The 15793-nt window shown below is 53.7% G+C and overlaps 1 protein-coding gene across 11 annotated transcripts in view; it reads right to left on the reverse strand.

Annotated features, from left to right (window-relative positions):
• Positions 1-474: 474 nt before the first annotated feature.
• Positions 475-15793, reverse strand: part of ELF4 (E74 like ETS transcription factor 4) — a 38042-nt gene continuing 22723 nt past the window's right edge. For 6 of the 11 annotated variants that reach the window (XM_058292044.2, XM_058292046.2, XM_058292048.2 and 3 more), the window contains 8 exons: positions 12010-12290; positions 7902-8073; positions 7427-7519; positions 6181-6372; positions 5318-5401; positions 5022-5214; positions 3982-4356; positions 475-3072 (listed from right to left, as the gene is read on the reverse strand). In XM_058292044.2, the coding sequence (XP_058148027.1) occupies positions 2268-3072; positions 3982-4356; positions 5022-5214; positions 5318-5401; positions 6181-6372; positions 7427-7519; positions 7902-8073; positions 12010-12081 (1986 nt within the window). In that variant the 5' untranslated portion in view covers positions 12082-12290 and the 3' untranslated portion in view covers positions 475-2267. The remainder of the gene's footprint in view (positions 3073-3981; positions 4357-5021; positions 5215-5317; positions 5402-6180; positions 6373-7426; positions 7520-7901; positions 8074-12009; positions 12291-15793) is intronic. The other 5 variants (XM_058292053.2, XM_058292042.2, XM_058292052.2 and 2 more) reach the window with 2 other exon arrangements.

Below are 15793 nucleotides of genomic sequence, written 5' to 3' on the forward strand. Positions count from 1 at the left end.
TTTGTGAGAGGGGCTGGCAGGCATCTAGATGGAAATGTCCGGCAGGCTGGTAGCAAAGTGAGCCGGGAGCTTAGAAAAGAAGTAGGGGCTGCGGTTCTGGATGTAAAAACTTGTCCTCAAAGGGCTCAGCTGGAGCCACGAGAATGGATGCTCCCCATGGGGCATACCCCCATTTCAAGTACTTGATGAAGCACCAGCAGAGGCAGAGAGAAAGGGCAATGGAGCAGCTGGGCCCCTGTGGGAGGGGCCTGGAAGTAGTGTCTCTGTGCTGTGAGGGCTTACAGAGGCCAGACTGTGAAGACGCCATTCGACTTGACCTTGAGGGTATTGAGGACCTTTGAATGATGGTTTCGGTGGTGTTCCAGGGTGAGCAGAAACCATATTTCAGGAGGGGGGCAAGGCCACCCCTAACGCATACAGTGCTTCTCTATGCAAATTTTTATAAAGTAAGCTTTACTTTTAACCACCAGGGAATTGTCATAATAAACTGATTTTATTAGAAAAAGATACTTTTAATGCCAACTGCTAGAAATGTGTAGTAAATGCACCTGCACAACCATATCTGGTTCCCTCAGGGGTAGGGCAGGGGGAAAACAAGAAGTGAGTGGGAGAGGACAATAATATAGACTTGGCAGCAACTGGAAGGAGCGTGAGCAACCCGGGGAGGTAGTTGGGTCAAGTGAATGGTTTTGCACCGAGGACATAGCAAAAGTCCTGAGGTACTGATTCACACTAACCAAATTCACCAGGAAGGTATGATTGTTTCCGAGGCTGACTTTTGTTTTGCCTTGCCAGGCGAACAAACTTGGCAGGAGAGAGACAGGCCAAGTCAGAGAAGGGTGAAGGGAGGAGACCCAGGCGCTAGGCTGCAGGGTTGACTTTAAAAAAGAATGGGTTAACCCTTCCTCTGAAGGAGGAAAGAGAAACAGAATGGGATATAGAAGGGAGAGGCCCCGTGGGGGCATACAGCTGACAGCTCCTGTCTTCTTGGTGAAGGAGGAATCAGAATGAGGTGTGAAAGTTGGAGATGAAGGGCCACGGTTCACTCGAGGTCTGCCATAGCCACTGTGGGAGTGGGTTAGCACCCCTAGGAGGGCAGGCTGAGCAAAGGGACTGGGTGGCAGGCATGTGAGAGCAGGCATGGAGGCCACCCTGATCCACATGATTATCCCCAGAGCAACGCTTGGCAGCTGGAAAACACCAGGGGTGGGGCTGGGATTCACAGGGAGGGAACCCAGGAACAGGGATGTAGGCCAGGGGCCAGTGAAGGTCGTCAGTCCTGCATAGGGTGTTATGGAAAGAGCCCAAGTCCTCAACACAAGCATTTAGTGAACTCAGCCCTGGCTGGGGACTGTTTCTGTCCCCAGGGTCTGACTCTAGAGGGGGCCCTTTGCCCCTGTCTAAACCCTTCAGCAAAGCACTCTGGGGTGGCCAAGGTTCCAGCCTGTTGTCATGGTGACGGTGGTGGGCAAGGAGGCAAACTCTAGGAAGAGTACCTCAGTCTAGCCTGTGGGGGGTTGCTGCCTAGGACAGAGTTCCTTCCGCTCGCTTCATGATTTTATCCCACTCAGTCATCTTGTCCCTTAGAACGGCATCTCCCCCCCCCCACACACACACACATATGTGCTTACAGAAGCTCTTGTACCGGTTCCAGCTCTGCGACCTCTCTATATTGGGGAATCCCACCTGTACCCCCAGAGTCTCAGCGCAGCTGAACCTTGGTTTGTACCAAGGGAAATCAGAGAATGTTCTCCCTTGAGAAATGTAAACCCCCATCTCTGGCTGACCCAAGGAGAGACACACACCCTTGGAGACCTCAGAAACTACAATACAGACCCACAAATACAAATACATACAGAGATAGTCACATATGGGATAACGAATTCCCTGCGTAGGGAATGTAGGTGGTGAGACACAGCCAGGCAAAAGGACTCTTCTCCCTAAGCCCCCACACCAGCCCTGGCCACAAACTTCTCCCTGGCTCAGGAGATTTGCCCTCCCTCACCACCTCAGCCCGTTTATCCCGACAAGAGCATACCCCAAGTGCTCTGGAAGGCCATGGTCTGACATCAGGGATGCTCACACTGGGTAGAGCTTGGCCACGGTGACCTCAGGCAGGGGTGGGGGGCTGGGGTCAGGTGCCTTGACAACCCACTGAGAGTTAAGGGCAGGGTGCTCAGCTTAAGTCAGTCTGTCCTAGAGGAAGTCCATATCAAAGTGGTGTTCAACTTTGCCTGGTGGATCACACTCCCTCCTGACCCCTCCATCTATATATCGTGGGGCTCCATCTTAATGAGGGAAGTTGGGTTGAATGGAGAGAAGGGGGCTGGGGTTGGGGACCTGGTCAGCAGGCTCCCAGATGTGGTCACACTGGGCTCAGCCATAAACAGGGACCCTGAGCCTGAGGAGAGCTCAAGTTCAGCCACTGGGGTCAGCCCAACAGTGGGGCGGCTGGGTGGAGAGAAAGTCTGGTTCCCCATAAGGCTCTGATTCTGGGAACCCCTTGAAACCACCTGGGTTGGAAGTGGCTGAAGATGAGCCTGATCTCTCAGGAGCTCCCTCAGGGTCTCTTCCGGAACCAGCAGCCCTTCCATGGGGGCCCCAGTCACCATGCCCTGCACATAGGAGGAGGACCTGAGCGGCCCCTCCTTGACCCCGGGGGTGGCTGTGGTGCCAGAAGTCCGGATGAAGGCAGCAATGACAGTCCCGGGGGGCTGAGAGCTGGGCCCTCCTGGTCCAGCGCCTGTGACTGAGGGTGGTGCTGGGTTGGCTGGACGGTTGGCCCCAGCGAGAAGTTGGGGCAAGCCACTGAGAATCAGTGGCGCCCCAGGTGCTGCCACCTGGCTCTCTTGGAAACTGGTGTTCAGGGGGAAGGAGGCCTGCAAGGTGAAGGTATCCTTGAAGGTCGAAGCAGGTGGGACGCTTTGGAGCACGAGCTGAGTCGAAGCAGTAGTACTGGCAGGAGGCCCGTTGGTCAGCACCGTGGTCAGTGGGATTGTCTGCAGGGTCAAGGCCGAGCCCGACCCCACAGGGGCCACACCTAGGTGGATGTTGCTGGGCACTGAAGGAGCACTGGGAAGAGACAGGAAACACATGGGGTTAAGGCAGGAGGCATTCCCCATCTGACTAGGAAGGAGAGCACAAGGGGACGACGGAGTGGAAAGGTGTTTGGTTTGCTTGTTGAGACTGTGTTTATTGAGTGCTAGGTAGAGGCCAGGACTCTTTCTAAGTGCTTTACAGGCAGCATGTCATGCAATTCTCAAAAGGGCCCACGAGTTTAGTAAGATTAATCATTTGAGTTTACAACTTGAGGAAAAGGAGGCCCAGAGAGGTTACATAACTTGCCCAAGACCACACAGCTAGTAAGCAGCAGAGCAGGCACTCAAATCTAGGCTTCCTAGATTTGCCTAGAGCTATTGCTGGTCCTCCTCAGAAGAGCCTCTCAGCGGCCCACGCCGGGACAGTGAGAGGTACACCCACATAACCCAGAAGAAGTCCAACCTTTTCAGGGGAAATTGAAGGCCCCTTAGCATGAAGAAAATAGTGAGAGCTTGCCGGGTGGGCCTGGAGGCTCTGAACAAGGCAGAGCAGGTGCCTCTGCAACATTCTCTGTCGGCCTCTTTTCTGGAGCAAAGGAGGCTTGGGGGGAGAGATGCATGGGCCCAGATGGGGAGGCCCCTGATGGATGCTGGGGGGAGCACCCTGGTATAACAGGAACGGCCTTGGCTGGCAGCAGCAGCCCCCCAGATCAAGTGCTGGCTCTGCCAAAACCTCAGTTATGTGACCTTGAGCAAGTCACTCCTCCTTTCTTGACCTCAGGTCCCTACCAATAAGTGCCCCTCCTGGCTTCCCAGGGGATTCTGTTAGGGTGCCATGAAACCAGAGGCACAGCAGCGCTTTGCAAAGGTTTTAAACTGTTGGGCTGACCCCAGTAGCTGATATTCCCAACTCTGGGCAGAATCGTTATCTCGGTGTCTTTACCTCACAGCTTTGGTGAGTTTGGCCTGGCTCTCTGGCGGAGAGACAAGCACAGCAGAGGTAGCGGGGGTCTCGTCTAGAGACAGTCCCAATTCCAGACTAGCAGATGGCTGGAGACCAACATGCTGAACCTTTGGCTTCTCCCAGGAAGAGCCGCCCTTGCCTTGGGTGGCGGCTCTGGATGAGACCCTGGAGCTGGCTCGGCGGGTGGTGGCTGTGGAGGACGTGGAGGAGGTGGAGGCCTGAGGGGATGCGGCAGTGGCTTCGCTTCTCTCATCCTCATCTTCAATCACCACCAGGTCCTTGGGCATCTCCTTAAACTGGTACACCAGCCTCTGCCCTTCCACTTTGGCAAGGATGCCTCTTTGGTAGTAATATCTAGGGGACAAGAGTCAGGGTGTGGGGGTTAGCTGGGGACTGAGGAGTAGGGAAGCCTTTCCTCTCTGTCCCCCAACCACACCGCCCTCCAGGGCAGGGGAAGATGAGGCTGAGGCTGGTAGGGGAGCCAGATGGGAGCCTGAGGCCAAAGGAAGGGGTAGGGACAAACTCTTGACTCAAAGGGCTTTTATGAGGGCTCACAAGATCTAAGGAAAAGGTTTTTAAATGCCAACCTTCACCCTGCTTTGGGCCAGAGGACAGGGGGTGAATGAGGGATGGAAAAATGAGCCAGGGGATAGATGGCAGATGTTTCTGGAATCCCCCAGCCTGAGAGACCAACTCTGGGCAACTCAAGTCTGTATCCCCAAGTCTCTAGCCTGCAGATTATGAAGAAAGCCCTTTTGGGGGGTGGGGCCCCTAAAATGCTCTTCTGCTATAAAGAAGAAAGGCTAGGACAAAGATGCCAGAGGAAGGGAGTTTTCCTCTCAGAGGTCCATGGGCGGCCTGGGGAATGGGCTTAGGGGCAAGAGAATGGGCAACTTAGATGACCCTTGTCCTCAAAGGAGAGTCAGGTCTCCATGGAAGCTGGAGAGACTCCCGTGGACAAAAGGAAAAATCTTGGTGACTCTCACAGGGTAGGGATTCTGGGCCCTGGCAGCTCCTACCTCAGGGCCCGCCCCATTGTCTCATAGTTCATGTCAGGCTTGTTTTTCTGTTTCCCCCACAGCTTGGACACAGCTTTGGAGTCCACCAGCTTGAAGATGCCTTTCTCGCGCTGGGTCCACTTGATGTACTTGGGACAGGTGTTTCTGTCTTGCAGAAGGGCCAGGAGAAACTCCCACAGGTAGATGGTGCTGCCTGCAGATGGACCGGCAGTGAGGGGGCAGCCCAGGTACCCTAGAGGCAGGGAAAGGAGGCAGGGAAAGGCTCCCTTCCCACCTCACCTCACTTCCAGCCATACCTTTGCCATCCTTAGATTTTTTCCTTATGGGGACGCTGGGGTCAGTGACAGGTGAGGTACTTCGGTTGCCTTTTGTCTTCCGGACTGTGAGGGGAAGGTGGGAGAGCAAGATGAGGTTGAGAGCAGGTTCCTGACACGGAAGGCCCGGGAGCTCCCGGAGATGGGTGGGAGACTGTGGACCAGGAGGAGCCAAGTCCCCAGTGCTGGAGGCCCAGGACCACCCTCCTCAGCTGGGCTACCAGGTATCTACACCCAACCCCAAAGCACAGCAATGAAATGTAGTGTCTACAAATCAGTCAGCTTGGGAAGACTATATAACCTGCCTGCCCTAATGTTTGAAATGAAAAGGCAGCCTAAAGGTGTGATTGTTGGGCTGGCAAATGTGGTGTGGGGGTTTTAGTTGCCATGCTGACGAGACAGACAGAGCCAGCCAGGACCTGAGTAAATCAATAACACCAGAGCCTGGGAAAGTCCAAAGTCCTCTCCCCTATATGGACTCAACTCTATAAGCTACCTATACTGCAAAGAAGGAGTACAAGCATGTGACATACATAACTGATCTTTTATAGGCAGAGGCCTCTGGAGAACCAGGGACTGGCCTGGGGTCCAAGCCTTGGCCAAGGATTCAACTCATGGAGAAGCTGTGCATTTCTGAAGGAGTTCATGTATATGCTGGGCAGACAGGAGCTGGGGGAGGCTTCTGCCAGGCCAATAGAGGCAGGAAAGGGAAGCCTTTTAGGACATCCCCCAGACACCAGAGTGCTGTCCTCTTGGTCCTCTTAACCCGTCTCTGAGCCTCGGTCCGCTGCCCCCATCTGGTCTTCCTAACTCCACCGCCGCCCCCCCCACACACACATACTTACTTCTCTTCTTTGATTTTCCAGTCTTCTTGGCACTTTCTTCTCTGGGGACCTTCTCCTCCAAAGAGTGCCCTTCCTGGCCACCAGCATCACCCCGCCTGTTCAGGGCATTGGGCTCAGAGACAGGAATCAGGTAGTTGGGGAGAGTGACGGCTGGAGCAGGGTCTGAGTCTGGAGGCGTTTCGGAGGTGCTGACTACAAGAGAAAAGGCCCAAGGTGGGTGGAGCCCAGTGCATGTTGGGAGCATGGTCTCCCTCTGCCTGAGAGAATGGCAGGCCCCCAGCAGGGAGGGGTGCACACAGCCACAGATGCAGGATACACCTGAAAATGCCTCACACAGCTCCCACCACGAGAGGAGGAAACATCTGCAAGGCTGTGGGCACGTGCTGCCCCCAATCACAGCCGCCGCATTTTATAGCCCACTGGTAGCAGTGGGGAAGTTCCCGGGCCACATCCAGGGTAAAGGGCCACCTTGATTTAGTCATTCACTCCTTTTACTACTCGAAGGGGCCATGGAAACTATTGAGCACGATTCCTCTGCTTTATTGATGAGTAATTTGAAACCCAGAGATAGCAAGGCATGTGTCCCAGGTCACACGACAAAGGGGTGCCTGCTACATGTAGGCCCTCAGGAAATATTTGTTGAACCCAGAATGAATATTAGTGACAGAGTCAGGGTTAGCAATGCTAGGGCTCTTAGCTTTGGGCTCAGGGCTTTCTCTCCCCAGTGTATCACAGCAGCCTCCCTGCCTTCCCCCCAGGAAAAGGGCAGTTAGGGCCGGGGATCTTCCAGTAGCATTCATTAGGGCATCAGGGACTGGGGGAGAAGCCTGCCTAGGGGGCCCTCTGGGGGATGGGGACCAGTTGGGGTTGGCAGGGATCTGAGCCCTCTTAGGGACTGGCCTCCAAGTATAGGGAAGGGATGAGGATGTTCCCAGCATGGTACATTTCTAAAATCCTAGGCAAATACCCCAACTATATCACATCCTGCCTTTCTTCATATTCCTGGGAGCCAGGCAAGAGAGCAGAAAAGCCTGAAAAGTCACCCCGGCCATCTTTTCCTTGGCTCTAGTTCCCTCTTGCCCCACCCCCCATCCCATTCACAGCTTAAGTGTGCAGACAAATATCTTGGCATGTGTGGGTTCATAAACCTGCTTGCCTATGTGCCTAAGAATCCATTACCCGTAAGTGATATTTACAAGTGGAATTTCTTATTGTCTGGAGTTCAGGTGCTGGAGTTCAGACTTACATATCTGCTTCTCATCCAGGATGTTGTTGGGAGACTCCACATTGAGCAAGACTTCGGTGGTTGACATGGTGTGCGAGGTTACCTCATTGTCATCTGGCCCCAGGTTGGGGGAGGGAAGAGAAGAAAAGTCCCCTCAGGGCACAGGGCACAGAGGGCAGGGGCAGGGGCTCCAGCTATAATCAGAGCCAGCCCAGAGGATGGTGCTAAGAAGCCATGGAAGTGGTAAACAGAGGAGCCACGGGAGCCCTAGCCTCCTGCCCTAACCCTCCCAACCTCCCTAGCTGGTCTCCACACTTCATTGTCCCACCCCATCTCTAGTGACCGTGGACCCATTAAGATGGTTCCCTCCTCTGTGAAGCAGCAATACTTTTCGCCTGTCCTAACTGCCCCCTGGAAGCCATGCAGACAGCCACTGTTCCCTGGAGATAGAACCTCTCTCTCTGCCACACCTTCCTTGCCTGGGAAGGGAACAGACCTGCCAGCAAAAATCTGCCCTCCAGGATCTGATCCTCTGTCATGCACAAGGTCCCGTCCGTTATGATGCCATTGTGAACGTCGTCCAGGTCCAGTCCTGAGTACAGATGCAGTAATTCGGGGTAGGGTACCTGCTCCACGATCACAGCTGGGAACACTGAGGGGTCTTCCAGCTGTGGAGAAGATAGGGATCTGGTTCAAGGCCCACTCACCTCTCCTAGGAAGCTCCCCCTACCAGAATCTGGCCTTTCCTGCAATTCCCAGTTCTTGGAGCCCCAGGCGGCATGGGGGAGCTGTCCTTGGTATAGGACAGTACAGCTCTGGGTCCAACATCACTAGGTGATACTTTGAGTGGGTTCTTGACTAACCGAGATGGGTAAATTCTGTACCACCTGCCCTCCACCAACGGCAGGCATTTTTATTTATTGTAGCCATGGGTTAGTCTGTGGCCAGGGTTAGGGCTCAGTCCAAGACAGGGTTCTTAACCTTTTTTGTCCCACAGACCCCTTTTCCAATCAGTTGAAAACCATGGACCCCTTACTAAGTCCACACTGTACTGTGTATTATTTCATAAATATACCCCACCCGCACCAACATGTCCCCACAAGAATAATGTGTTTTTGAATTTCAATTCAAGCTCACAGACCCCTGGTTAAGAACCCCTGGTCTAGGAGAAGGTTTAGGCTCATTCTGAGGCCAGTGGGAAAGGCTTAATCAATGGCAAGGGCGAGGGGTTCAGTCTGTGGCTGGATAAGGGACTCCACCTATATCCAGGGTTGGGGATCCAGTTTGCCACCAGGGCCAGGGGCTCAGATTGTGAACATCCTAGGGCTCTCTGCAGCAATGAAGATGGAAGAATGGAGGCATTACAGGGGTAAAAGGGGCAGGGTAGAGGGTTTCAAGTTTCCATTTGATTCAATGGGTAGATGGGGATACTGTTCAAGTTATTGGTAAATACAAGAGGAGGAGGAGGAGCAGGTTTTTGGAGAAAGCTAAACAGTAGAGTGTCTGGATATGGTGAGTTGGAGGTTCTTTTGGGATATTTTAAATGGAGATGTCTATCAGGGAGTGGGAAAAAAGTGTCCGAGAGCTCAACAGGGAGCTGGTGGTCATTAGACACCTTGGAGTGGGTAAGATTATCAGGATGAACATTAGACCCCTGGAGAATACAGTTGCTGCAAAATTGAGCTATGTCAAGTAAAAAGGGTGAGTGATTACGACAATGTTTTTTCCTAAATTGTGTAGAGAAGGCAATATGCCAGGATGTTAACAATAGCTATATTTTGGTTGTGAGACCATGGGTGATTTTTTCCCCTTCTTCCTCCTTTTCTGTATTTTCCCAGTTTCCTCGAGTGGGACTGTTGATGCTTTCTTCTTGAAAAAAATGAATGAGAATGGCCAGCTCTGTCTAATGTTCCTGAGGGATCCAGAAGAATACAGATTGATAAAAGGCCTCTGGGTTTGGCCCCCAGGCAGTCTCCCTGGCTACAGCAGTTTCAGGAGCATGCCCGGGTCACAACAGATCTCACAGAGGACGACGACCTGGAGCAGGCAGTCGAGTGTTGTGACTTAGGCCACAGATTCTAAAGCTGAGCTGTCCAATACGATAGCCACTAGCCACAGTGGCTCCTTTAAATCTAAATTCATTAAACTTGAAAGAACATTTCAAATTCAATATTCTGGTCTTGCTCATCACATGTTGAGCGCTCCGTAGGCATACAGAGTGAACGGGTCCCGTCCTGGACAGAGCAAATGGAGAACACTTGGGTGGCACCTCAGAACGCTCTATTGGGTTGTTTTGATGTAGAGCCAGACCGCCTGGGTTTGGAAAGCAACCTCTGCTACTTACTAGCAAAATGGCCTTGAGCCAGTTACCTCTCCTCTCGGTATCGGTTTCCTCATCTACAAAACTGGGGTAATCAGAGTCTCTACCCCCTAGGGATGTTTCAGTGGGTCAATATGCATAAAGCATTTAGAGCAGGGCACCTAAAGGCTCATTAAGTGTCAGGTGTCAGGGGGCTTCCGGGGAGTCGTAATGTATTTCTTAACCTGGGGTGATAAGTAGATGGGTGAGATGGGTGTTTGTTTTATCATTATTCTTTAAACTGTGCATATATGGTTTATGCACTCTTTGGTAGTCCTGATACCTTTCACGATAAAAAAATGTTTCCTAAAAAGAGTGAAAGGGAGGTTGAGAAAGTAGACACAGAGGGTGGAGCTAAGAAGGTGCTCTTTTGCAGGGGATGGGGCAAAAGGGAGGGAAGGTTTTCTTTTAGGGTCAGGGAAACCTAAAGATGTTCTAGGTTGAAGACAAAGATCTGGGAGATCTGAAAGATCCAAGAGAGAGGGAGGAGGTAATGGTCGGTTTTGAGGTCTTAAAGGAGGCAGGAGAGAACAGATTATGTACCGGGGTGGGGGTTGGGGGGGTGTGGGGAAGGGGTTGCCCTTGGAAGGAAGAGGGACACTTCCTCCTCCCAGGCAGGGGTGGAGGTGGGGGAAGGAAGTAAGAACACGCGATGTTATGAATAAGCTAAAAGGGAGAGAAGCGAGGGCAATTGAGGGTGGCTTTGGCTTTGAGTTTTTCTGTAGATTGGACAAGCGGTTGTCTCCTGAGGGTGCAGGGACAGGTGCGGGGCTGGGAGGTAAGAAGAGTTTCTGGGAGGAACAGAAATGGTTGCCATGCAGACTAGAAACAAGTTAAAAAAAATGACAAGTAGCACTGAGAGCCCAGGTAAGGTTAGACTTTTTCTTCCCCTCTCCTCACACAACGCCGTCCGCGGGCCTCAGCACACTAGAGGCGTTTAAAATTGCTTAACTGTGATAGTAAGAACAAGCTGGGCAATGTGCTAGAAGCCCACTGGGGGGCAGCCTTCAGTAGGCTGGTAGAGATGGGACAAGGTTTTCCACAAGGTTTTAGGATAAAGGGCACCCGTTGGGCTGGGGTGCCCTTGGAGAGAACTCAGTGGGATCTCTTCTTTGTGAAGATGGGGAGATGACAGCTCAGATAGGGCTTGCCCAGGTGATAATGTGGCCAGAACCCAGGGCTTGTGACTCCTAATCTTTCATTCCTTCAGCCTTTCGTCTCCACACCTGGCTGCTTCCACTGTCTCCATTTTCTGGAAGGAGAGTGGTGGAGGGAGGCATGCATGTGCCCGAACACCATTCAGTGGGGACATGTAAATGCAGAGAAAACATGCCTTCTCGGGTCCAATGCCAAGGGCAGGGCAAGGTATGGAGCTGCGGGAACCTGAGTGCCAGAATCCTATCCTATTTTCCAACCTTCTCCTACCCAAGGACCCAGTTTCTAGTTTGCCCCAAATCCTCAGGTGCTTAGGGCTGAAAAGACCACCACATGAGGGAGGGCCCAAACCTGCCTGGAGACATGTGTGAAGATGCCAGGGGCGTCAAGAGATTCTAATTTCATTGGTCTAGAGTGAGGCCTTGGCATCACTATATTTGAAAAGCTCCCCATGGATTCTAATGGGGAGCCCAGGTTGAGAATCATTGCTCTAGTCAGTCCTGAGTGCAGCCTGATTTTGTCATCAGGTTACCAGGGAATATTAAGATACCAAGATTGCTAAGGAGAGAGACTCTGGCAGGCTCGATACTAAAAATAGTATATATGGTTGTTTTAAATATATCAATCAATCAAGAATTATTAAAAGAGAAAAAATAAGATGCCAGGGGCTGGACTTCACCTGCAGTTCCAGCTGGCAGTGCTCACCCTTGTTAGGGGGTCATGGCAGCAGGTGAAGGGAAGTGGCCGAAAAATTCTGGGGTTGTCAATCTACATCTTGGGCATCGAGTCCACATGGCTGACTGACCCACAGCTCGGCTGAATCACTTTGCAGCTGCTTGGCCGGCTTGGCAATCGCACGTGCCTCCTAATTGCACACGGGTAACCGGCTCACAACTGCCGGCTGTGTGAATGACTAGCTGGCAGCCAGTCAGGCTGGCAAGTGGGCCCAGTGCACCGAACGTAGTAGGGGCTTGACCAATAGATCCCAGCTGGCTGGATCGCTGGCTGTCTGCCTGCCTGCCTGCCTGTCCGTGTCTGTCTGTCTGATACCCTGCACTGGCTGACTGCACTTTGTGCTCTGGAGCTGTACCTGGTGGATATCATCCATGCCGTTGCTTGCAAACTCAAAGATCAGTTCACTGGGCTGCAGGGTAATAGCCATGCTGTCTTCTCCGGAAGCCAACAGCAGGATTCACCAGGCCCTCTGGAGCTGTGAGGTTTTCCTGACGCTGAGAAGTCCCTCAGGTCTCTCCGAGCCTCAAGCTGACACCCTGAGCCACAGGAAAGTTGGGGGTGTTGAGAGCTGGGGTAGGTGGGAGCCTAAGCCAGGCTCAAGACTGCATGCTGGGCTGGGCCAACGGCAGGTGTGACCTCAGGAGAAGGGAGAGATGGGGACAGGGAGTAAGTCGCCTGCCTTGAGCTCTATTCCCAGGCCAGCTGGCAATCCAGGGGATCCCTGCCATGCCAGGGCAGACTGCCAGTCGAGGGAAGGCAGAAAGGGGAGGGCAACAGGATAAGAAAGGAGAGGGAGAGGAAAGGAGGCAGGTAAAGGAAGGAGGAAGAAAGAGGAAGTCAAATGAGTTGCCTCCAGTGGGAAGGTGCCAGCTTGGGTCACCAGCATCTGCACCCCAAACTAGCCCCAAAGAGACACAGCCTCCTTCCTTCCCCTCCCCCATTCTTGGCAGAAGGTGACAGAGGGGCTTTAGGCTGTCTCCACCCTAAAGACTAATCCCCAAGAGCGGGGCCACGGGAAAAGCCAGGGCACCCAGCCTGGCCTCATGGATGGGGCAGGATGAATCCCTAAAATTCCCTTGGCTTGAGAAAGAATCTCGTGTGAAGGGGTGTGAGTGGGGACACAGTGCTCTTCCAGACTCGGCCTGGCTCCCGTTGTGTCAGGGACAGTTATGGGACTCTCAGCCCCGGCCACACCTCAAGAGAGCCTGGCCCGGCCCAGATGCCCTGTGTGCCCATTGGCACCAGCCGCCACTGTCGTCGCTGCCACCGCCAGAGAGGAGGGCCTCTGGGCCGTGGGTGGGTTGGCGTTCTTGGTTCAGCTTTGCTTTCAGTTTCAAGACTGAACTGTCACCCTGGGAACTTGTGAGGAGAGCCCCAGCTGGGGGAGGGGCTGACAGAACCTTCCCCTTCCTGCAGGGCCAGCTCAGGCCTCTTTTCCAGGAAATCTTCCCTGTCCGCTGCAGCCCACACACAGTCACTCCTCTCCCTGAACGCACCCCCAGCTCACAGTCTGCACCTCCAAAGGAGTTCATATGTCATCCGGGCCTCCCATTGCTTCCAGGGCCTCTGCGCCTCAGGACTGTCAGCTCTGTGGCTGCACTCCAGCATGTTCTCAGAGGTCACCCCCATGCCTGCCTTCCAAACCCCCAGCTCCGGTTCCTTGAGCTTTTGTGCTTCCAGGTACCACGTCTTTGGCCCTCAGGGTTCAGTTTTGGTGGCTCTGTGTGTGTGTGTGTGTGTGTGTGTGTGTGTGTGTGTGTGCGCGCGCCTCCCTATTAACAGCCTGGTTCAACCGTGAGAACCTGAAGAATTGAGTTCACGCACACAGTAGGAGCTGCAGGCAGATCCCTACCTCCTTGACACTCCCTTGGCAGTGCCAGGATGGCAAAACCTTCTCCTGGCCTTGAAAGAAATGAGGAACTTCAGGAAGGGGGAAAGGGGAGGAGCGGGAAGGGGACCACGGGTGACCTCCCTGATGACCGCTCCCCCCACCCCACCCCCAGGAGACACCCAGGCCTCTCCCACTTCCTTTCCGTTAGCCCACAGGCCTGGCTCCGCCCTCTCCCCACCCCCTACCCCCACACCTTTCCACCCGCCCCCAACAACAACAACAAAAAAAAACCTCTCGAGAAGTCGAGAAGACATCTCAATCTGTGAGATCTGAGTTGCTGTTGAGGTGAATGAGAGACTTGAGAGACTGAGCCCTGCTAGGTCCATCCCCAGCAGGAGTGGGAGGAGGCCCTGGGGAAACCACGGGGTCCCCGTCGACCCTTCGACCCTTGGCCATCCCTCCCTCCCCCCACCGCCCCCCCCCCTGCTGCAAGTGGCCTGCAAGGCCTCCCAGGGCCATTTATGCTTGGAAGGTCTGTCTCCCTAGCCAGAGCGCCCCAAGGCCCACATTCCGCAGCTTCCCCACCCTCCCACAGGCCCTGTCTGCCTGTCCCCAGGAAGCATTCTCCTACTAATCAAAGGCAAGGCGATCACTTTCACCTAATCCCACTGTGTCTAAACACGAAACTCCCGCTTCTGCCACCTCCCCTCCTGCCACTCCACCAAGGTCGTTCACACCGTGGCCCTGCCCTCCACCTTTGCTCATCTCTTTGGCTTCTCTTCGCGGATCAGTATTTCATCGTTTGCTAGTTCACTGCAGTGCTCTCTGCCTCGGCGGTAAGGAAGGTTCTAGGCACCTTCCTTACCGCCCCCACTCGACAGTGGCTTCCTTAAGGTCAGGGACGACTCCTTAGACTCCTGACAATGCCCTGACATTGGTCACGGATGAAACCCTAGTACCTTGCACAGCGCCTGGCATGTAGCAGCCCCTCGACGCGTGTTCGTGGAATGGCCGCACGCACGCATGAGCGAGTGGTATTGTCGGTCAGTATCTGTGCGGACAGGACAGTAAGTGGATCCGTGTGTTTGCTGCCTGGGGAGCGGTCACGTACTTGGTCTTACTCAGGAATGGGAGAAATGTGTGTACTATCTGCGCATTTTATCTGTGTGTGTGTTTTTGTGTGTTTTGTTTTGTTTTGTTTTTGTTTGTCTGGTTGGTTTTTTGGTGCTGCTGATTACCCGGACTGTGTTCGCTGTGAGCGTGCAAACACACATGCGTGCAAGATGTAGGCATGTGTCCCCGGTGGGAGAACATGTGTGTGACGGTCTCTGGGTGTCAAAGGGCTGCCTTGCGCTGACCGGCAAAGCCACAAGCTAAGTCGTCAGTTCCTCCTCCTCCGGGCCAGCCTGGGCGGCCTTCGTGAGAATGACAAACCAGCGCTAATGCCGGCTCGGAGAGGCTGTGGTGAGGATGGGGGTGGGATGGGATGGGGCCCAGCGGTCTGCAGTCAAAAGAGCTGCTGCCTGCCCCCTGCCTCACCGCAAATTCAAAGTTGTCTGCTTCCTAGGAAGAAAATGCCAGCAGCAGGCAGAGTATGTGGCCCATGGATCCTTGGGGTAAGCCCCCCACCAAGATCTACTTTACTAGGGAGATGAGGGTGGGGTGGGGGCAGGCAGCCGGGATATACTGCACTGTATTGGCTGGAACCCCTGGCAATTAGCACGATGAGAAGGGAATTGAAATAAAATTGGGCTCTTTTAGTTGGCTGCACGTGTGTCTAAATTCAGGTTCTGCCATTCCAGAACCGTGAGGTATTGGGTGATTGTATCCAGCACCCAAGGCTGGTGATCTCATTCTGCCCCAGGGTCAGCCCGAAGCTCAGGTGAAGGGACCAAGGAGTTCCAAGAGGACCGAGGGAAGGAGTAGTGTCCTACCCTCTTGCCTACTCCAGGCTAAGAACACTCGACCACCCCCAGTGGAACCTTCCAGTCCAGAAAGCTTCCCCCTTTCCCCTTCAGAAGTTTGAGGATTTGAAAGTGAGAGGTGGGGAGAGGCTTATTTGCATCTTCACTCACTCTCCCCTGCAGAGGAGTGAACCACCCCTACCCCAGTCTCTCAAAATAACCTCCCTCTCCCAGGAACCTGAAACCAAAGAAGACACCACCACAGAAGGCCCGCCCTACTGGAGGCCGAAGAGGCCCACATCAGGGGCTCCCTTCTCTGGCGTCCTTACAGAGCCCTTTGGCTGGGACGCAACTTCAGTGGCCTAGAACCCTGGACACTGTGCCTTGCTGGCCCAATGAGTGTG

The sequence above is a fragment of the Dasypus novemcinctus genome, chromosome X, assembly GCF_030445035.2.
Source record: "Dasypus novemcinctus isolate mDasNov1 chromosome X, mDasNov1.1.hap2, whole genome shotgun sequence".
NCBI lineage: Eukaryota > Metazoa > Chordata > Mammalia > Cingulata > Dasypodidae > Dasypus > Dasypus novemcinctus.